Consider the following 23,583-nt stretch of genomic DNA (forward strand, 5'->3'; position numbering starts at 1 on the left):
TTTCAGGGGAAAAAAATCTTAAATTAAAAAAGAAATAATGCAGGAAAACCGACTTTTTGTCAGAACTAAATACACAATAACCTCTACAACATCAGCATGTTGTTTGGCTCCATTCCTTTCACTTGTCCCATTATTTCTCAAAAGAAATTGTTTTTTTGATGCTGTTTCTGATGACTGAGGCACATTTTCTCTCACTACACCTTGATTAACTTCAATGAGATCACTCAGGAAACATGTTAGCATTCACTGTATTAAACTTCAGCAGAAATATGGCTCTATATAGTAAAATTCTCAGCTGTACAAATTTTCTAGAGAAACTGAATTCTCTACCCAGTTTGAATAGGACCTTATTGCTAGATTAGCTAGTTAAGAGTGGTACCATAGACCCACGAGTTAAAAATGGCATATTTATCGTTGGTAACTGCAACTAACACAGCTTGTTCCACATAAAAACCCCACTCTAAATGCTCTTTTATTTCACTAGAGCCATTTATTTTTCATTTCACCTAATTCAATCGCACCAGATCCTAAGGTTTCCACCCAGGTGAAATTCCCACTGAAGCCAAGAGAATTTCCATCTTAAAAAAATCTAAGTACTTCTCTGCCCCTGCTCTGCACATCCCAAGTTATATTTCTAGGTTACCAGCAAATTTAAATATTCATGGTTGATTCTCCAGTCCAGAGCAGGCTATTAATAAGAAAAAGTAAGGTGGCAAAGAGCCTATTAAACTCAGTCATGTCCCCTAAACACTGCCTGTAGTTGGACAGACTGAGATAGTTTTGATTTAATATTTAGTTAGTCCACTACCTATTCTGGTATTTCTCCTTAGAATTATTCTGGTTTTCACTGATGTAGGCATCTGCCTGGGAGAACCAAAAAAGGGGGTCAGAACGTCCTGACAAACTAGGTCATAAAATTAGCATTACTGCGCTGCACTCAAAGCAGACTTGTTGGGGTTTTTTTTTAATTAACCGTGGTAAAATGAGATGTGTTTTGTAGTTAATTCATCATGAAGTAGGTATTTTAAAGCAACTGCCTTTTCTGTACAGCTCGTATCACAAGAAACGCTTCATATACGGAAACTTCTTAGCTGCAAGATGGAAATTTCATTGACATATATCTATTTGCTTGAATAGAAATATTTGCTCACATTGTTGAGTGCTTTGTAGTTCTCTGTTTTCTTTAATATATTCAGTGGCAATTCTGCCGCTTAAAACAAATTTAAATCCCACTGCCTGGGTTCTCAGAATCCAAGAGGAAACCGCAGCACATACAACTGCACAGAAGCTGTGGGAGACGTTCCTGATGATAAACTGGATGAACGCTAAGTCAGGGGCCGAGCACTTCCAGAAAGGGCCAAAGCAACACGGCCTCCTGCGGGGAAGGAATTCCAACGCCTCGGTTTGAGCAAGGCTTTTGCACAAAATTCCCCTATGTAGGCTGTAGGAAGTTCAGAGGGAACATGGGGCTTTTATGTTTAGAGCTTCAGCAGTTGCTACTGCTTAGTTTACCTGTCTCTTTCTAAACATGATGTTCCTTCCGTAGTACATAATTGGAACTTAAGGATGAACAAACATCTAGCACTGTGTGTAGCAGCACCCGAAACAAAGAAAGAAAACAGGAACGAACCAACCGCCCTTTCGTCCAGTGATTTCCAGGTGCTAAGTAGAGGGCAAAGAGAGGCCCTAACATTTTCTACCTGTTTAGCTAGAACAGCCTATACTCCTCGCAGCATGCTCTTCTCTCACCTAAGACAGACAAGCATCTCCTTTTTGCCCGCAAATACTACATTCACTGTGCCCTGCATCTTCCAGGCACGTGACGGAAACAAACCATACGAGCATCCCTCTGTTGGCAGTTACATTCAACCTGGGGAAATGCACCGTATCCTTTTGACGTGCATTTCTTGACCACCGAAAGACAAGTTCTCCTTCACAAAGGTATGCCACCGCGTGACAGCACCCAAGCAGCGCAAGGCGCGACCCCAGGAGCGTTGTCTTCGCCGAGAGGCTCCCTAAAATGCTGGGCATACAGCAAGCCCAGCCCCAGGGAAACACAAGGACTCTCACTTGACTTCCCCCTTCACTTTGCACTGGAAGTTACTCCAAGCTAGACAACGGCTGGCTGGCCCCACTGGTTGCCCCGTGCATCTAGTGACATCGGAATGGGGACACATGGGGGCTCACAGAACACGTCTGGGGGAAGGACACTTGCAAAGATGCTCCAACCATTACAGCTCATGTAAGCATTCACCTGAACGGTGCTCTTATATTCCTGCATTTTCTTAAACTTCACAGAGTTCACACAGCCTTGTTCTGTGAAGGGCCTTTTGAAAATTCATCTCGACTGTGGCAGAGGGTGTCTCTCATGTACAACTTGGCTGACTCAATCACTAAATTCTGATGCCCTAAAGAGCCGTTTTGCTTTAAAATGGTTCTATGAAATCTATGTTCATTAGTCCTCACCACATCAAAAAGTCAATTTTTAATAGATATTCAGTCAGTTCACCCCATACTGCTACAAAGACCACTCATCTCTAATTTTAAGACAATTGCTAACAGCTTTTTAAGAGATTGAACACAGGTTACTATCCAACACTTTGGCAGGGTACCTGAATCTAAAGGAGATGGTATAACTTTATTTGGAGTTTCTCCTTCTGTTAATTGCTTCTTTATCACCGGAGATGTAGGCGAGCCATCAATCTCCTTCTAAGCTTCCTGCTCTTTTCCTTCCCTTCCAAAGAACTTATTGTCATTTTCTTTTTACATTTTTCATTGGCTGCTTTTCAGCAAGAAAGACATAGTGAAGGAGTAAAATCTATTGCTCCATAAGAAAAGGAAGAGGCAAAGCCACTGACTTGATGAAATCACATCCACTCACTTCTTTAAATATCATGTGTATTTTCAGTTCACTACTAGGGTAACTAAGGAATAATAAAACATAGCAGCTATTTTTGTAAGCTCTATAATAAGTTCTGTAGTGGGTCTACACAAGATATTAATCCAAGAACATCCAGAACGGGAACCGGAACACAAAGAAAGATGGCATGCCAAGACACTATCTAAAGGTATTTTTTGTAATGTTTAAGGTAAGAGAATAAAGATTTTAGAATCTGGCTTTGGATCTTATGTGCACCATAAAGTTTGATCAACAGAAATTATCTCTTGATTACACTGTTTTGCACGAATCCAAATGCAAATTAGATGTCAACTAGCTAAATCGTGCCTTTTCCTTATCTAAATAAAACTGCATCCTTAAGTATTACTTGACATGTCCAGCTGGCATACAGACACTGGTCAGGGTGAGGTCAGTGTAATTTGAGTGGGGAAGTTAAAACTGTAGGAAACTAGAGTAGCAAGCAAAATCCCAGACAGGATAAGCAATACAATACTATCCAATTTCTAAGTGCAAGCTCTGGGGACCAAAGCGGGGGGAAAAACCAACACAATATTCTGTGACTTAAAAAAAATACGATGTCCGTCACCAAGTCAGAAGATGATAAAAGAGATATTTTATGATGTGGTGGGTTGACCCTGGCTAGACGCCAGGTGCCCACCAAAGCTGCTCTATCACTCTTCCTCCTCAGCTGGACAGGGGAGAGAAAATATAACGAAAGGCTCGCAGGTTGAGATAAGGACAGGGAGAGATCACTCGCCAATTACCGTCACAGGCAAAACAGTCTCGACTTGGGGAAACTAGTTTAATTTATTAGCAATCAAATCAGAGTATGGTAATAAGAAATAAAAACCAAATCTTAAAACACCTTTACCCCACCACTCCCTTCTTCCCAAGCACAGCTTCACTCCCGAATTCTCTACCTCCTACCCCACCAGCAGCACAGGGGAACAGGGAATGGGGGTTGGGGTCAGCTCATCACACATTGTCTCTGCCGCTCCTTCCTCCTCAGGGGCAGGACTCCTCACACTCTTCCCCTGCTCCAGCGTGGGGTCCCTCCCATGGGAGACAGTCCTCCATGAACTTCAACGTGAGTCCTTCCCATGGGCTGCAGTTCTTCACAAACTGCTCCAGCGTGGGTCCCTTCCCTGGGCTGCAGTCCTTCAGGCACAGCCTGCTCCAGCGTGGGTCCCCCGCAGGGTCACAAGTCCTGCCAGAAAACCTGCTCCAGCCTGGGCTCCTCTCTCCACGGGGCCGCAGGTCCTGCCAGGAGCCTGCTCCAGCGCGGGCTTCCTAACGGGGTTGCAGCCTCCTCCGGGCATCCCCCTGCTCCGGTGTGGGGTCCTCCCCGGGCTGCAGGTGGAGATCTGCTCCCCCGTGGACCTCCCTGGGCTGCAGGGGGACAGCCTGCCTCACCGTGGTCTTCCCCAGGGGCTGCAGGGGAATCTCTGCTCCATCACCTGGAGCACCTCCTCCTCCTCCTCCTTTTTCACCGACCTGGGGCTCTGCTGGGTTGTTTCACGTATTCTCACTCCTCTTTCCTGGCTGCAGTTGCACAGGGTTTCCCCCTCCACCTCTTAAATACGTTATCAGAGAGGCACTACCCCTGTCGCTGATGTGCTCAGCCTTGGCCAGCGGCAAGTCCGTCTTGGAGCCAGCTGGCATGGGCTCTGTTGGACATAGGAGAAGCTTCCAGCAGCTTCTCACAGAAGCCACCCCTGCAGCCCCCCCGCAACCAAAACCTTGTCACACAAACCCAATACATATGACCACAAGTCATACAAATAACAAAACATTCGAATATTAGAACCATTTGTTACCTGGAATGTCAAGATATCATCTCAGCTAACACAAAAGATTAATATAGCAGATATTCCTCTCATTACAAACAAGGAAAAACACATAGACCAGACACCCGATCATAACAAATAAACTATACAGCAACATAAAAAAATTCCTTTCAAAAAAACCCCCACCCCAAACTCTCCGTTTGCTTAGTGTTTCTCCTGGCTTTTATAACTAAACTTTTACAGTATACGAGGCAGTGTAAACACTACAAAAACGAGTCCGGTCTCCTCATGCTATGGTCAGCTGGGGGAATGAATGGCGTTCTTAGTCTGGGAGATTTCATTTTTCTTTGGTTTGCAGCGTGAGATAGAATAACTTTTTTCTTCTACTGAGAGTTCCTTGTTGATTTGCAGACAGATGTCCCCTTGATCCTCAGAGACGGTCTTAATCAGATTTTTCTAGTAGATATTCTTTGATCTATTCCCTGATATCTTTACAAATGACAGCTTCGTTTCTTTTATCACATTAAGATATCACCCCTTGCCATTTTGCGATAAGCACCACTGGGGCAAATGCTGTAAACAGCTTGGCAGCAAATGGAGCAGGGCAACCTCAGGCACCTGGAGCATCTGCCTTCTCTGGATCTGTCACACCCTCAGGAGTGTCGTATCAACCACAGCCACCGTTTTCTGTAATCAGTTAAGCATCATTCACTTCACCCCTCCTATCTTGCACTATACTGGCTTTGCCTCACCTTGAAATGAGAGGCTTTAGAAAGAATCTCATGCAAAGCCTTGTGCCCACAGCTGCACAGCTGGTTTGTTTCTCAAAATAAACCTTGCTTTGTATTTTACAAAAGATCTTAGACAGATAAAGGTAGGGAGTTTTGACATTTAGCTTACCGTACTCACCGAAAAATCTCTTTCTCTGCTTTGCTTTTTGTTTGCTTATTTTTTTAAACCAGGTTCCTCTACTGAAATATCTTTGATAGCTACACACCTTAAGATTGATCCAGTTCAGGAATCAAAGAAATAGCACACCGAAATACAATTCTCACGTTTTTTTCTCTCTCTAGGATCCAAAGGAATACAGACTGTAGGGAGTTTTACCCAAAGGACTACAGAAGACAATATATTCCAGAAGAAGGAATTTAAGAGACAAGTACACAAAGAGGTATGCTGCCTCTTAGACAACAACTCCAGATACTGCCAACTATTATTAAACAAATCAGCTAAAGACCTTGTTTTCATGACGTACGCATGATATCCAACTTCAAGATACAAGCATAGCAACGTTTCATTACACACCTGTGAAATCTATGACTGCACTGAAGATTCCACATGTAACTAATGCAATACTGCAAGCGCTGATTTTTTTTTTTTTCCCACTTGCAATATAATTATGGGGATTCAAAACACATTTCTCAGCCATGGTACATACTGAAAAACAACCTCTCACCCCAATATCAGACACTCTTTTGTATACACAGTCCAAAAAAATCCACAAAAAAATAACCCCCGTAATTATCACATCCTGATGTTTCAGTGCCATGCCTTACCCTTGCTCCTGACTGTTTACAATCAGCAGGTAATTCTTTGACAGCACTCTATCATTCTGTGAGAAAACTGTTCTCCAGTGCTTTACAAAGACTATAAATACACATGTAGCTACCACAAAAATATTTACCTCTCTGAGCTCCAGCCTACACAACATCCTTCCAATCTACTAGAAACATATTCCCCGTTCATCGTGCACCAGCTCAGGCAGTAGCTGTCATGAGCCAGGGGAGCAAAGATGTGGTGCAATTGTTTCGAATCCCTTTTGAAGGCAATGCCCCACCACTGCCAAAAGCCCTCCTGCAGTTTTTGGAAAAACACTGCATTTTCCTTGACTTGCCCCTAGTTGGGAACCCACTGCTTCAAACCATTCTGCCGTTTCCTGCTCATTGGCCAAAGTTATAATTTGTACAGACAGGTATTGTAACTAACGCCCTGCCACCGCTGGTCAGCATCCCAGAGCTGTATAGAAGTTGGCACGTATTTCTTAGGCGCATGCACAGGACTCTACCACATGCAGGTAGGTGCTCGAGGAATGCCTGCAATTTCTAGGCACTCAATCATCTGTATACTCCCACCTTTGATATCACAGATTGTCCTGCCTATCTCCTCCTCAGCGCTTCATCAGCGGCAGAAGCGACTAAAATTCCACAAATACAGAATAATGGCGAACCCTGTCTACAAAACCAGCATTAAAACTCCACTGACCTGTGGCTCATACACAGAGAGAGAAAAGCAGCTCAAGGAATGATGGGATTTTTTATTTTTTTTTTTTAATGTGAGATGGAGAAAACATCACTGGATGGAAAAATTAGGGCATTTGAGTCCATGCTGCCAACAACTCTCACAGAGTACTGCGTTTGCATTCAACTCTGCACACCAAAATGTCTCTCAGAAGCCTTTAACAGGGATCCCTGCCAAGGATGCACCTGGGTTTAAGCCAACAGCATTACATACTGTTAAGGATGCATATGTCCAGATCAGCTGTCAGGCATGTATATGCTGGAACCGTACAGCAATGTTACCAAAAGTTCCAACATAAAAACTTTCTAGCACAGGTATCACAACTGTGATACAAACAAACGGTAATGATTGCAGAGATCATTGATTTCAGCCCTGGCCAGCTAAACATGAAGAAAAACCAAACCAAAAATTGATAAGAGGATTGAATGAGAACCTAAAGAGAAAACAACTAAAATTCTGTAAGAAGCATCAAGCACATACTTAAAGAAACAGCATTATAAAGATTGGATGGAAGGAGGAATTAGTTGACAGTATCTCTGGACATCAGTTTGCAGTTCACCTTCAAAAAAGGAAAGGCAGCCCCACAACTGTTATGATGATTCCTCGTTTCAGGCAAAGCAACTGGCAAGAGGTAATTCCTCTTAGCAGCATGTTGAATTATGTATTTGTACATAAGCCTTAAATATGTATTTTAATTTCACCTGAGTAAATTACCAGCGTAAATCCTATCCTTTCAAATATCTCTGAATTTTTAATTAACGTAATATCATCATTTCAACCAGGCAGTCAGAAACGATGAGTAACATATGATTCATATTCAGAAGTAAATGCACCTGCTTTTCAACATTTCTAATTACTGGTTCATTTTACCCTTTATATGACGTTGAAGCCAATTTGGGTCATACTGTTTTTAGCCGGTGACGAATCCTTTCAGCTCTCAAATAATGTATAAGGAATTGCTGTGGTGTCAGTTTGAAGGACGTTTTTAAATGCACCGTGGCAAATAGAATACATTACCAAAACACACCATTTTACTTCTGATATGCATCAGTTCACCATGAGCTTCCATCAGGCAAGGTTTTACCAGGAACATTTAAGCTTTGATTTAAAGTGATGTCCCACCATTTCACCATCTTCGGAATATGTCATAATGATTGAGGGAGTGCTACCATATGTTAAATATAACAAAGTGCTTATTTCTAACATTACGGACGAGAGGACAAAAACCCCAACCAAACAAACATTGGTTTTGAATACTTCAGATGTCTAAAAACACTGCAGCAAACTGCAGTGAGACTGTGAGGGAAGTCTTTACTGAACTGCCTCCTCTTCCTAACAGCACTACATCTTCGAGGAGTACGCAGGTAAACAAAGGGAAGCCTGTTTTAAAGGTGGTTCATCACCTTTCTACTCTGAACATTTAGTTTCTCCAGAACATGCACCTTCAGGAGGCTGAAGCTGTTCTCACACAGACCTGATATACGCTTAGCCACTGAAATATGCTTATGACATAAAGTATATCTCTGCTGAAGTTTTCCAACCCTCTAACACAACTAAAATGTAACAACTTCTCCTACGCAAAGCCCTATTCATTCTCAAACCGGCTTGCACATCAGGTTTCTCAAAGTTACCATCGTTAGCTTGACTTGTAGCATACTGGTAAATCCTATACATCTTCAAAGCAAAAAATAAAATTCCTTCTGGTTCAAGCCATATAGATTTTATACACAGAAGCTAGCTCCTCCTGACACCTACCTCTAAATTTCTTGATATAATGAGAGTATACCATGCCTGCCATGTTTCCTTTACCTGGTGTGCTAACTCATCTTTTAGATCAAAACAATAACAAAAGACATGGAAAACACAGGAATCAACAACAGTTATGTCATCCATTTATCAATTTTAAACCCTCACTTCAAGAGTTTAAAGACTCTGCATTCGAGTCACGGAAGTCCCTTTACAGCAATAAGAAAAAAGATAGTTCTACGATTCTTGGGTAAAAGAAACATAGGTAGTCGAGCTGAGAGCTGGCCGAAAGCCACTGGCTCGCTGGCTAGGCAGGGCACCTTTGGGCAATGCAGGTACTGGTTTTGCACTACCCGATTTTCACGAAGATAGAACACATCTCTGGGATCCTACGTCCCTCTGAATGTACCGTTCCCTCTGAATACTAGATGTTTTAGAGAGGAATGAGCAAATGATAACATGGGAGAGGGTAACTAGCAGGAAGGACTAGAGGCTGGTAGGTGGGGCTCCGAGGCAGGAACTTCTTGTGTTAATTACTCATGTATATTGCTGGTACTTACTGCTGAATGTCAGGAAGCTTGGGAGCTTTTTTCTATTTAAAACAAATAACCCAAAGGCTATAGGCAAAAAAAAAAAAAATGCAGTACTCAAATTTATTCGAGATGGTATGAAAATATTAACATCGTAGTTCATTCTTAAATAATTAGAAACAATGCTGACAACTAGCAACTATGGGATTTCAGTATGCAGTGCTTTGAGTACATCCATAAAAAGCTTTAGCAGTTTTCAGAAGCCGCTCAAAGCAGATTTGTTGACAACTGGGCTTAAGTTACTTTGTATTATAGTAGAACAGCCATGTATTAAATAGATGCCGCTACACACAAATTATTGAACGGTCTCTGGGTAACAAGTCGTTCCAGTGATTTAACCTATCCTTTAACAGTTATTTCTTGGTTTTCTTTTTTTTTTTTCTTCCTTAAAAAAGCCTCTTCAATTATAATCTCATCCATACGAGCGTCATGCAACCTGCGTTAACAGTCCACTTTATTTCCACCAATAAAGCCAAGTGCAAAAGGTTTATTAAAAAACATGCAATGCAAAAAACCTCTATCATTGGGTTATTTAAGTGAAATACAACCTCAATAAATACCGACCAACAAAAAATCCCAAACCTGCCGTATAAAGAATCTAATAAGAGTCCTGCATGGAATTCTCTAAGATCCCTTCCTTCTCATTAAAGGTAGACAAGGAACCAGATCTTTGTGAAATGAACAGAAAGGTGGGCCTGTCAGAAGCAAATCTCGAAACAGAAAAAATCTGGGAAAAGGCAGAATCAAATCCTGACCAGTGAGATATATTTGAATAGGCTGTGATTCTATAAAATTGGTGGCCTCAGTGACTCAGAAGAAAAATCAAATCTTAAGAATTCAAAAACTTCAAGTGAAAAGCAAACATCCGAATTTTGGTCTAATTTGCACAACAGATTCAGAAAAAGCAGAAGGTAACCTTAAGCTTGCACCACAGGAAATAGGTGAAGTACCTATTTTTCATTTGCCATCCCCCCTAATTAACTAAAAGCATCCACTGGAAGCAAAAGCAGGTACATCCCTGATTGTCTAAAACTTTCCACGTTTAATTTAAGACTAGCTTTCAGTTAGGAAAAGGCAGCTATGGAACAGTCATATCTTTAATGAAGAGAAAATATCAAGCAGGATGAATGAATGGAAAGTAATTATTTCTTAATTCAGCACATCATGTTTCTCATTACCAAAGAAGAAGGTGTGTTTCAGTAAAGCTTTACCTTTCTCACACTGACTTCCTGTGAATCCAGAAGGGCAGACACATTTGTTAGGGGCTACACAAGTTCCACCGTATCTGCACCCTTCTTCACAGAATGCTGAAAAATAAAAGAAATATGTGGGTACTACTATATTTAAAAAAAAAAAAAAATATATATACATTTGCAAGATACTAAGAAAAACATCTAAATTCTAAGCAATTAACAGAATTCATCATATTAAAATTCAGTCCACCTGCAAACACAAAGACAAGTAACTCACTTAAATGACATGAGGAAAAATCTCAGATTACACCGTAGGCAAACCACCTCACCAATAAAGGATTAATAACCATCTGGAAGAAGGAGAGAGGGGAAAAATACAACGTACGATTTTAATGGGGCTGATCTTCTTTCAATTATACCCAATATGAGTATTACAATTCCAGTGCTCTGGTGATCCACAGAAAACAGGCTGGTCAGATGGTGTTAACTACTCTGTTTCTCACATCTACCAAATACATTTTACTGAAATGTCTATAAACACATAATATTTTCCTATTTTTTTATTTGTAAGTGTCAAGTACATTTTGTGGAATTGAGAAATGAAATAGGGTGAGGCTCGTGACTGAAACCAGAGGAGAAGGGCTCAACCACAAGATCATGCCTCTACTGAGGTGTGAATTCTTGACAAAGCAATACACAAGTACTTTAGAAGTTTCTTTGTCCAGTAACTGTTGAAGAAGTATGCTTGCAGTTTAACATTATTCTTTTTTCTTTCTTTTTGTTGTGTGTGTACAAGTAGCGGAACTGAGGTAAGAAGAGGAAAGGAAATAGCAAGCATTAGGACATGATCTAGTTTGCAGTGTTAACCCGAGTAAGACCTTTGCTAAGACTAAGAGCAAACCCTACCCGTAACAGACTCCCCACCCTCTCCTAGATATTTGTTGAACTACACAAGTTACTCAGTGGGTTTGACTGTGCTTATGAGGGAAGTTACAATTAATATTTAAACAGCAGCTCTCTGCATCTAAGCTAATAACACAATTGCAAAGTGTTTCCTGCAAGCTAAAATCACAGATGGAGTGTTGGCAAAGAGATGTTACAAATGCTATGAAAAGGCTTAAAGTGCTAGATAACAGAAGAAACGTTTAAGATTTATCTTCCGATGCACTAAAAAGAAAAATAAAGTGAATAAAGTACTAAGCATTAAAAAGAATCTTTTGCAATTGTTAACCACTTAGAGGCAAAAAAAGCACATAATCATATCTCTTGACTGAATTGATAGACGGGTCTGCCTTACGCTAAATATATAATTCGTAGCATGCCATACTGTTTTATGGAGGATAACACGGGGAGAAGAATGCTAAAGTGATTTAGAGAAGATGGTAGTAGAACATCATAAGCACTCCCGCGACTGGCGCAAGGCAGTGGTGTGGAGAAAGCATGATTCTTGCCCAGTAACACTTTCTGCTCATCAATGCACACACTCCATATGGGAACCTTCTGAAACATATCTATTTTGGAACCAGTCAATTTCTACTGTATGGGAAAAAGAAATATGGTTTAAGAGCAGCATTTTGTGATTTCTGCATATAAATATTGGTAGAAAAGTGTAACTGTGCAGAAAGCTGAAAGTACTAATATGAAATACAGCTGGAAAATATATGAAAAACATGATGAGACTCAAAAGATTGCCTCCGGAGCTCTTGAAAGAATGTTTGCTCATCTCCAGTCAGTCTCAGCATTCTCAGAGAAGGTGCAAGTTAAATTCTTCATCTACATTTTTTCTGGTTTGAAATGGAAAGTAAGCAGAGACTTTTGTGAAGTAGTAATACATTTCTGCATGACATCAAAAGAACTAGAATTTGTGGCAGAGCGGATATAAAGGGCAAAAAAAAGGAAAACATTGGCAAAAAAGAGAATCGTTCATCCACAATATATGCCACATTGCACTGGGAAAGAAATACATGGGGCTCTTAAAATAAAAGAAGTCATAAAGGGCATAAAAAAAGAAAATGTGTTGTCTATAACAATCAGGCATGTCCACTGAAAGTTGTTAGAGCTGATAGGGATAGGTAGGTAAGAGGGCTTCAGTTAGAGCTCTCACACACTTTCTTTGGCACCATAACCGATACTACCAGCTTACTAACATGAAATGTCTGCTTCTTACAATAAATTCTATTCCTAGATCTGCACAGTAAGGTGGTGTTTTCTTCTGTTCTCTTTTAGAATTACTAACAGAGAAAGGCTTATGAGACAGGGCTGGTCATGTAAAAGATTTTCCCATTAATGCAAAAACTGTTATGTCGGTGCAGCAGCCAGGTCTTGACATCTACAGGCACAGCCAAGCACACCATTCACATCTGGGAGAGAAAGGCTGGGGTGCCCGCCATGGGTCAAAACTCCTTCTATCTTTCTATTCCTTCCTACATATCCGTATCAAAACACACCTCCTATACACGTACCCAAACGTGCTAGCACTTACTTGTTGAGCATTTGGAAATTCCCCTATTCTTTATGTGTCACACCTTAGCAACTTTTAAAAACCCAAACAATGTCTGTACAGGGACACCCTGAGGAATTGTTGTACTACAGGTTCCTCTGAGAAGGGACTCTGTACTGCCCAGTGCAGGAGGAGTCACCAAGGCATTAGCTTGTCATGTGGACGTTGGAGGATGAAGTTGAGGAAGAAGCTGGGCAATGGCTGCAGAAGAAAAGAATTCAACTCTCCTTTTCAATTTTTGCAGAAGCTGGGAAGTCCTCTGCAATACAGACTAACTGTCCTTCGCTGTGATGCTCAGGCTTTGGTGGATTTGGGCGAGGCAGTTCATTTTTACGGAAGAAAAGAAAACCCCAAGGAAGAGTGCCAGAATTATCCCGCTGTTCCCCAGATAGTTCTTCTACAAACCCTCTACTTCCTGCATTGTAGGCTTTCAGGAAGTAGGAACATCAAAACCACAAATCTCAGAACACAGTTACAAAATCAAAATGTCTGTCTAAAGGCTACTTTCCTTAAGTGCTAGAAAAAGAGCTCACAGTATTATATGCAGTACTGATACCGCTACTCTGAATTTTAAGAATGCTCAATACCTCTAACAACAGGAATTCAGTTTCAATTGCTAGCAATTTTACCAAACTTCACTTATTTGAACTATCTTCTCTAATAGTTCTGCCTCCGGCTGAAACCTTTTAGAACATTTCAGAACATTTTATCAAAATTCATACATTTCCAACGAGATTTTTCCTTTACACCCTCAGCAGAAGAGACTAATTAAGGAAAATCTTTACGTCACTTCTGTACCCATGCCTTATGGACAAGAGGACCCAATAGGGAGCAGCTCAGTGACTGAATAGTAAATTAACTGGAGTGCCCATGCTCTCCTGAAACTACCTGCTTTGGCGCTTACGCTTTGTTACACATCTTATGGGCTGTGGGATCTAGACTTCCACTGTGGTTTGAGACCCTTCAAAATCAAAACTCTATTTGTGGGGGCATGGGAACCCACCAGCATCACGGAATTTGCACTTACAAACCTTGATTGCAGACTCCCTCCTACTCAAAGAAAGTTAACACAAGAAACATAAATCATGGCTGGATACTATTTTACTAATGTATTCCCATAAATAGATCCTGCCTCTGAAATTATTTGCAGGCTGGCAACCTTGTTGAAAAGGAGAATGGTTACTGCATTTGCAGTAAAGGTTTTATCAGGAAAATTAAGTGAAGATGCCATTAGGGTGAAGTCTATGAGGGTAAACCTCCACCGTTAAGAGTCTTATGCAGTATTCTGTATATAAAAGAAATGGAATCTATTGATTTCAGGAGGCTTCTGCCAAAGTGAACAGATCTCTGTAATGCTAACAGATTTCTTCCTCCAAAATAAAAGCCTTTATCGTATAAAGACCTTTCCTAAATAGACATAATTTCTCTGCAGAGGAGGAATTTCATTTTTGACGCATGTCCTCCTGGATGATGGATCTGTAAAGCACAGAAACAGAAAAAAATTTAAATCGGCTGGATATGTAATTTTTGTGATAATGTTGGAGAGACAGGTGAATCTCACTGCAGAGCTCCACAAAGAGCAGCATGAAAGTGCCCACAAACCTGGTACCATGCTCCTGGACATGCACAAGCTGCATAACCACTGCCTACGTATTTATGGGGTACGGTTTCTTTTCCCCTGTCCAGTTAAAGTGTTATTTCCTCTCCCAATGAGGCTATTATCATAGATTCATGGAATAGTTTGGGTTGGAAGGGACCCTAAAGATCATCCAGTTCCAACCCCCCTGCCATGGGCAGGGACACCTGCCACCAGACCAGCTTGCTCCAAGCCCCATCCAACCTGGCCTCGAACGCTGCCAGGGATGGGGCATCCACAAACCCTCTGGGCAACGTGTTCCAGGGCCTCACCACCCTCACAGTGAAGAACTTCTTCCCTACATCTCATCTCAACCTACCCTCTTTCAGTTTAAAGCCATTACCCCTTGTCCTATCGCTACAGGCCCTTGGAAAAAGTCCCTCTCCGGCTTTCCTGCAGGCCCCCTTTAGGTACTGGCAGGCTGCTGTAAGGTGTCCCCGGAGTCTTCTCTTCTCCAGGCTGAACAACCCCAACTCTCTTGTCTTCATAGGAGAGGTATTCCAGCCCCCCGATCATCTTCACGGCCCTCCTCTGGACTCACTCCAACACGTCCATGTCCTTCTTATGCTGGGGGCCCCGGAGCTGAATGCAGTACTCCAGGTGGGGTCTCACCAGAGCGGAGCAGAGGGGAAGAAACACCTCCCTCAACCTTCTAGTCACGCTTCTTTTGATGCAGCCTAGGATACAGTTCGCTTTTTGGGCTGCAAACGCACATTGCTGGGTCACGCTGAGCTTCTCGTCAACCAACACTCCCAAGTCCTTCTCCTCAGGGCTGCTCTCGATCCATTCTCCGCCCAGCCTGTATTGGTGCTTGGAACTGCCTTGACCCACGTGCAAGACCTTGCACTTGGCCTTGTTGAATTTCATGAAGTGAGCTCACCTCTCACACCTGTCAAGGTCACTCTGGATGGCATCCCACACAGCTGAGGGTGCACTAATCCCACTGTCCCTGTTGCCAACAAAGATGTTAAACAGCGCTGGTCCCAATACCGATCCCTGAGGAATGCCACTCATCACTGGTCCCCACTTGCACATCAAGCCGTTGACCACAACTCTTTGAGTGCGACCATCCAGCCAATTCCTCATCCACCAAGTGGTCCATCTGTCAAATGCAAGTCTCTCCAATTTAGAGACAAGGATGTCGTGTGGGACAGCATCAAACACTTTGCACAAGTCCAGGCAGATGACACCAGTTGGTCTTCCCTTATCCACCAACACTGTAACCCCGTCGCAGAAGGCCACCGAATTTGTCAGGCACAGTTTGCCCTTGGCGAAGCCATGTTGGCTGTCACCAATCACGTCTTCATTTTCCATGTGCCTTAGCGTAGTTTCCAGGAGGACCTGCTCCATGATCTTGCTGGGCACAGAGGTGAGACTGACTGGCCTGTAGTTCCCTGGCTCTTCCTTTTTGCCCTTTATTAAAAATGGGGGCTATGTTTTCCCTTTTCCAGTCAGTGGGAACTTCCCTGGACTGCCATGACTTCTCAAATAAGATGGATAGTGGCTTAGCCACTTCATCCACCAGTTCCCTCCGGACCCATGGATGCATCTTGGCAGGTCCCATGGACTTGTGTACTTTCAGGTTCCTTAGGTGGTTTCAAACCTGATCTTCTCCTACTGTGGCCAGTTCTTCATTCTCCCAGTCCCCACCTTTGCCTTCTGCAACTTGGGCGGTGTGCCTGGAGCACTTGCTGGTGAAGACTGAGGCAAAAAAGTCATTGACTACTTGTCGTGGTTTAACCCCAGCCAGCAACTAAGCACCACGCAGCCGCTCACTCACTCCCCCCCCATCCAGTGGGATGGGGGAGAAAATCAGGAAAAGAAGTAAAACTCCTGGGTTGAGATAAGAACGATTTAATAGAACAGAAAAGAAGAGACTAATAATGATAATGATAACACTAATAAAATGACAACAGTAGTAATAAAAGGATTGGAATGTACAAATGATGCGCAGGGCAATTGCTCACCACCCGCCGACCGACACCCAGCCAGTCCCCAAGCGGCGAATCCCTGCCCCCCACTTCCCAGTTCCTAAACTAGATGGGACGTCACATGGTATGGAATACACTGTTGGCCAGTCTGGGTCAGGTGCCCTGGCTGGGCATGAGAAGCTGAAAAATCCTTGACTGTAGTCTAAACACTACTGAGCAACAACTGAAAACATCAGGGTTATCAACATTCTTCACATACTGAACTCAAAACATAGCACTGTACCAGCTACTAGGAAGACAGCTAACTACATCCCAGCTGAAACCAGGACACTACTTCAAGCCTTCTCCATGTCCCCAGAAACCAGGTCTCCCGTTTCCTTCCAGAGAGGGCCCACATTTTCCCTAGTCTTCTTTTTATCACCAACATACCTATAGATGCTTTTCTTGTTGCCCTTGATGTCCCTGACCAGATTTAATTCTACCAGGGCTTTAGCTTTCCTAACCTGATCCCCGGCTGCTGAGACAATTTCTTTGTATTCCTCCCAGGCTACCTATCCTTGTTTCCACCCTCTGTAGGATTCCTTTTTGTGTTTGAGTTTGTCCAGGAGCTCCTTGTTCATCCATGCAGGCCTCCTGGCGTTTTTGTGTGACTTTCTCTTTGTTGGGATGCATCGCTCCTGAGCTTGGAAGAGGTCATCCTTGACTATTAACCAGCTTGCTTGGGCCCCTCTTCCCTCCAGGGCTGTATCCCATGGTGCTGTACCAAGCAGATCCCTGAAGAGGCCAAAATCTGCTCTCCTGAAGGCCAGGGTAGGGAGCTGGCTGTGCACCCTCCTCATTGCCCTAAGGATCTTGAACTCCACCGTTTCACGGTCACTGCAGCCAAGGCTGCCCCTGAGCTTCACATTCCTCACCAGCCCCTCCTTGTCGGTGAGAACAAGGTCCAGCGTAGCACCTCTCCTCGTTGACTCCTCCATCACTTGGAGAAGGAAGTTGTCATCAAGGCATTCCAGGAACCTCCTGGATTGCTTATGCCCTGCTGTGTTGTCCCTCCAACAGATATCGGGGTGGCTGAAGTCCCCCATGAGGACCAGGGCTTGTGAACGTGAGGCTGCTCCTCTCTGTCTGTAGAGGGCCTCATCTGCACAGTCTTCCTGGTCGGGTGGCCTGTAGCAGACCCCCACTATAATGTCACCTGTCCCTGCCCTCCCTTTAATCCTGACCCATAAGCTCTCGGTCGGCTCCTCATCCATCCCCAGGCAGAGCTCCATGCACTCCAGCTGGTCACTGACAAAGAGGGTGACACCCCCTCCTCATCTCCCCTGCCTGTCCTTCCTAAAGAGCCTGTATCCTTCCATTCCAACACTCCAGTCACAGAAGCCATCCCACCACGTCTCCCTGATGCCAGTAAGATCACAGCTCTGTGGGCGTCCGCACTTCTCTAACTCCTTTTGTTCATTCCCCACACCAGTTGCGTTTGCGTAGAGGCACTGAAGTTGGGCCCTGATGAAGCTGACTTACTGGCTGGAGGAGCTGGAATTCCTTAGTGCTGCTCTTCAGGTGCTCTCCTGCCGACCCGTGATTCCTCTCCGGGCTCTGGGGATCTCTTGCTGGCACTGGCATCAAACTGGTAGGAGTGGCATGGATATCCCCATGTATTACGGTCATCCCCAGGAAGGAAAAGAAGTTAGCAGAGCTAGAGCTTCTTTGAGCGCAAGGGGCAGAATCTGTCTGATATTTTTGTAAATTCCTTTTGTTCTTCCCTAGATCTAGGCTGTAACGCACAAGAGAGCCAGCGTGAGGGAGGCATGCCAACAGTAGCTTCAAATATTCTGTACTGTCTGTTACTGAAAAATGTCGTCTCTTTTTAGCCCCTCTGCTTACAAGACTCGGGGAAAGCTGGACAATTTGGGTTCCGTCCTCCAGAGCTTGTCAAGACAACTGCAATACAGAGCAGCCATTAGCCCCGTCTGCAGCGGCGATTGCACTGCAGCTCAAGGTGAGACCGCGTCCTTCAGACAGCATACAGGACAGCAGCTTCTCTTGTATAGTAGCGAACAGTAACCTGCAGCTTTTCTGCATTTTGGCTGCTCACATTCATCCCAAACTAGCCGGTAGCTGGCCTCATACACATGCATCAGCTTCAGTGGGTGTTAAATACCTACGGCAAAGAGCGTAAATTGTACTTCATGGATCAAATACAGCAGCAGGTATACAGCCAACGCTGCCCTGTATTTAAACCTACAGCAGTTTTCTAAAAGACGGGAATTCAAAGGGACCTCAGCCTGACACCTTTACTTGCTCAAAGATTACGGACTGGCACAGGGAGCTAGGGGAAAAAAAGCAGCTGGGCAAAACCATCTTTCACAGGTGCTCACCGCCGGCGCTTTGATCGGTGCTGCGCTCCCTACCCAAAATGCAAACCACAGCTCCTCCTGGTCGCTGCCTCGGCAAGCGCCGTCCTCTCTTGACATCATCTCTCTTCACCTTGTAAATCAGCAGGTGTCTGGGACTGCTACACTGGGCAGCATGAGAGAGAAAGTCACGCTAGCTTCTCTTGTACTTTTGAAATGCTTTTTTACTGATTTATTTTCAACAGGGTGGTCAGTAAAATGACCGTGAAGTCCACTGGTATTTGGCCAGACTGAAAAACTATAAGCACGTCAAGTGAAAAAAAGGGACATTCAGGAAAGGGAAGGAAGGGGTCAGGCACAGACTGCCTGGGTAAACAAAAATGTGCAGCTTTGGAAAAGAGATGGGCTAGCAGAACTATACAAGCAATTTGATAATCAATTGATGGAAAGACCACAATTTCATTAGCTGATTGAATTTACTCAGCCAAGTACACACAAGGTCGCAGTTGATAACTATCCAACTATGTAAGCCAAATACCAGAATAATCAGATGACACCAGTTGCTGAGGCCGGTTTAGAGGACAGCTGAGAAAGTAAGGAGAAAGCATGCAAACAAAATAAGGGAGCAGCAGAGGTTCTGCTCTTTTTCTCTGTGCTCAAGTGTGACGCTATCATCTATAAAAGCACAAAACTCTTCTTGGTTCAGTGAACTACATCCGTCGGATACAGGGCGCGACTTATTTAACACAAAGTCTGCCAAATGCCACTGGAGTCCTTTTACAGCTGGCTGGAGTCAGAGAAGGACAAATCTGGCAGGAATGAACTTTAGGCAAAAGAACTGTCCTGGAAAATTTTCATCCCCCGTGCCGGAGCAGGAAGGGGAGTGCGGGTCAGTCTGGCAATCAGGATGCGAACACATCTGAGACTGGAAGACAAATCCTTAGCTGGGCAGTTCATCACCTTTGTGAGTGGCTTCTAACCTAATTTATACTTCAAATTTTATGTGTGGTATGTACGAGGGTTAGTTCCGTTCAGGAAGAGCCTATAAATCTCAGGTCTTCTAACAGCTGATTGTAAAGTTATTAATTCCTGATTTATATTTCTAGAGATTTTGCACATAAAAGGTACTTTACAAATGTAATTAGCATAATGGCTGCCTAGTGTAGTCAAAATTCCAAATCCTGGTAGTAGAAAACTACTACTTAGAGCTAAGTCTGAACAAAGATCAATGAACTCAGAATTAAGGTGTAGAGATGGGATTTTTTCAAAGCACTCAGAAAAGCATGAAGGAATTCTTTTGAATTTGGGAGGCAATTCACGGTGACAGTTAAGAAGGAAAAAGGGCAAACCAAAAAAGTACCTGGAAGGATTATAAAGAATAATAAATATATCGGGAAGAAATTACGTCAAAGATATCAGATACTGGCAAACCTGTGTGGGTTTATATGTGTATGTCTATATTTGCATACTATATAGTGTTTATCTAAGTGGTGAACCAATATTGTAGAGTTTGTCACTAGGCTACTTTAGCTGATGTAGTGGTGAATCTTTTCAAGTACCCAGCGCTCTGTCACACAGCACTTGCAAAATTAAGATTAAGATGAATTTGGAAGGCTGAGCATCTCTCTCGGAAGGCACTGAACTCTTAGCGGTGGGCCCTTTCTTTGCTGTTATACGATGTTAAATTCTTTTGGTGCTTGGTGTTTTGCTTGACTGATATGTAATCAAGTTGCGGCCATTTGTCCTCGAGCAGCAAGCCGTTCATCTGGGTGCTTTCAGGGCGGGCTCAAGTGCTGTTTGCCTGGAGATGTTGGGGTTTTTTTTAAAAATGAACCGTCAACTCTGTAGAATTAGTACAATGAATCACAGTGATAAATACTAATAATTTCCTTTGTATTATTACCCCAATAATGGAACTTAATTTTGAACGTGTAAGTTATCCACCTTGATCAATACATTTCCACCTAAAATCTGTTCTAATAAACAAACAAGCTATATTTCATTACATTAATTCAGAAAGCATACTGAATGGACAGAATCTGTCCATTCTACTTTATTGGTAAAAAGACGTATATGAAACACTTATCGATGTCAAGCTTATTTTATGGCTCTGAGGACAGATACGTGACAATTTTTTAAAATGCATATGAAAAAGATCAATAGAAGCAGTAAGAGACAAAAGTAATATAACAAAATTGTCCTGTGATATATTACACTTTTGAAAGCATCTCTCACATCCCCGGATGTTTCTGCGCTAAATAAATATTCTTGTTGCCATTTTACTGCCCCGCTTCCTCAAGGCGAGACTCTTCAATATTTTTAGTGCACCATTTTAAGTCAACTGCAGCTGTCTGTCTAGTAACCTAATACTAAGCATGACAAAATAGCACAGAACACTTCTTCCACAAACCAGCTGAACATCATCTTTCAAAATTCAAGTCAACAGTTAAAACTGTAAAACCAAACTGAAATTCGCTCTGAGAAATGACATGACGTATCGTATTATTGGAGTTTTGCTTTGTACCACATCAAAGTGCTTATTATACTCCTTTTTTTAACATATGGGTATAGAATAATTTATATTTACAAGTGTACCACATAAGTCATAATTTTACATATTTTAATTTAAAGTTCGGTGGAGTTATCAAAACAAATCAGACAGAACAACACTTTACTAAAACCTGCAATCATTACAAAGCAAGAAAGAGAAGATGTGAGACTTCTGACCTGCTTCCACTTTGGCTGTGATACTGTGGCTCAAAGTTTCTTTAGAAATCAGTTACGCTTAATCAATCTTAATTTAAGGATAAAGAAACATGTTCCAGAAGCACAACAGAAGCATTTTCCCTTGCCGGATCTATTATCACAACTTTAGAAAGACCTTGATTCAAATCCCATTGAACTCATTGAAAAAAACCCCTGAATTCAATAAACAGTGGATGCAATCTTAGGTCTGTTTGACCTTAGTACAGTATATGGAATATTCAGACAACATAAAAACAGTTTTCTAGCTGCGTGTGGTTTACAGTTCTCTGATCTTAGCCTTCCACTCCATGCAATCACATTCTGTAGACACGTTCAGCACAAGACAAGCTGGATAATACCCTAATATAACAGGTATACGGTCTTTAAATTCACTCCTCTTGCTTTGCCCTGTAGCAGTGATAGGCACCTTCACCGATAAAACACAGGTCTATTTATGTGTAAGAAACATTCTGTCTCAATGTGAAAGATTTACTCTAGGCTGCTTAGTGAAAAGCTACCTAGCATCCTCAAATAATCATGTGTTACTAAAAACACCTGAATGTTGAATAAGCTGTAATAAAAATATGCCTAAAATGTTAATAAAACACTATTTTACGGTAATTCTCTATATGAGGAACAGTATCTTTTCATACTGTAAAGAAACTTTACATCTTTTGGAAGGTTGCTGGTACCTTATTGCAAGCATAACAATTGAAACTGAAAACAAATACTTGTTTTGATAGCTGCACAACATATGCAATAGTAAATCAAGGAATTATTGATAGCATTTAGCTATCTGAAGGTGACATTACTGCGAGGGAGAAGAAGAAAACAGGAAATAAAACGGCAAGGGGATTTTCTGGGCTGGATCAAGGATGTGTAAAGACAAATAACTTACAAAGACATCAAGAGACCTTAAACAGTGCATCTTTAAACAAGCACATTAAAATTTAGGTGTTCTCTCTCATTGTCTTGATGTTATACTTCTGCTATGCTGCAAGTAACAGCTTCAGTGGTATCTCTGAAAACATCTTCTAATGGGCTTTTGCATCATCTTTTACATCTCACTCATTCTGCCAAGACACTCCACCCAAAATAAAATGCCTTCTTCGAAGCACGACTGCATCCTATTGACCAACACCAGAAGGATGGGAATTGTCAGTTCCAGGGATCCCAGTCCTCTGACTACACAACAGAAAGGACTTCAGTACATGAAGCTTCCCGAGCTCACCCACAATACCCATCCAGCCTTCAGTCTTTATCAAGAGAGATGCCATGTTAGATATAGACGTTTCCCCATTAAGGAACAGAATTAAGAGTTAATCTCAATTTACAGAATCTAGCTTACCTTGCAGTCTCTAACAGATAAAGGTTTGAATTCACTGAAGACACTGCCAAGAAGGCAATCAAGAGATGAAAAGACCTTTATCCCGTCAGCAATGCCCCAGGGCATTCTGTCTCATTCAAATCAAGTGTATATAAGGGAAAGAAAGAATAACAAAGAAAACAATGAAGGACGGTCGGAGAGGTTGGGGAAGAGAAATTCAAACACACTGCTAAAAACTACCACACTAAATAATGGATTTTCTTAGGTCTGGATCTCTTTTGCACCTTTCAACACTTCTTCTGACCTTTGCATTTGTTGGATTAAAAAGAGAATGCAAATAACTATTAATAGGACACAATTAATCCCAGTTCTTATCTGAATTTTAAATCAGAAAGTTTTTCAGTATCTAAATTATTACCACAAAAGCAGAGCTTCCTAAAAAAAAAAAAAAGGTAGATTTTTAACAATTGTTTTATATTTTCCCAGCGGCAAAAGACATGTTCATCCCAACCTCTGGATTTACCTAAAATAATCTCACCAAATAAGTTTTATCCTGAAGTGCAAGGCTCATCCAGAA

At 42.3% G+C, this 23,583-nt stretch overlaps 1 protein-coding gene across 5 annotated transcripts in view; it reads right to left on the reverse strand.

The window, feature by feature from the left end:
* The window catches only part of NELL1 (neural EGFL like 1), a 299,225-nt gene that overhangs the window by 60,647 nt on the left and 214,995 nt on the right, over window positions 1-23,583 (reverse strand). For all 5 annotated transcript variants that reach the window (XM_069804084.1, XM_069804082.1, XM_069804087.1 and 2 more), the window contains one exon: window positions 10,532-10,627. In XM_069804084.1, the coding sequence (XP_069660185.1) occupies window positions 10,532-10,627 (96 nt within the window). The remainder of the gene's footprint in view (window positions 1-10,531; window positions 10,628-23,583) is intronic.

Source organism: Haliaeetus albicilla, chromosome 16 (assembly GCF_947461875.1).
Source record: "Haliaeetus albicilla chromosome 16, bHalAlb1.1, whole genome shotgun sequence".
In the NCBI taxonomy this organism is placed as follows: domain Eukaryota; kingdom Metazoa; phylum Chordata; class Aves; order Accipitriformes; family Accipitridae; genus Haliaeetus; species Haliaeetus albicilla.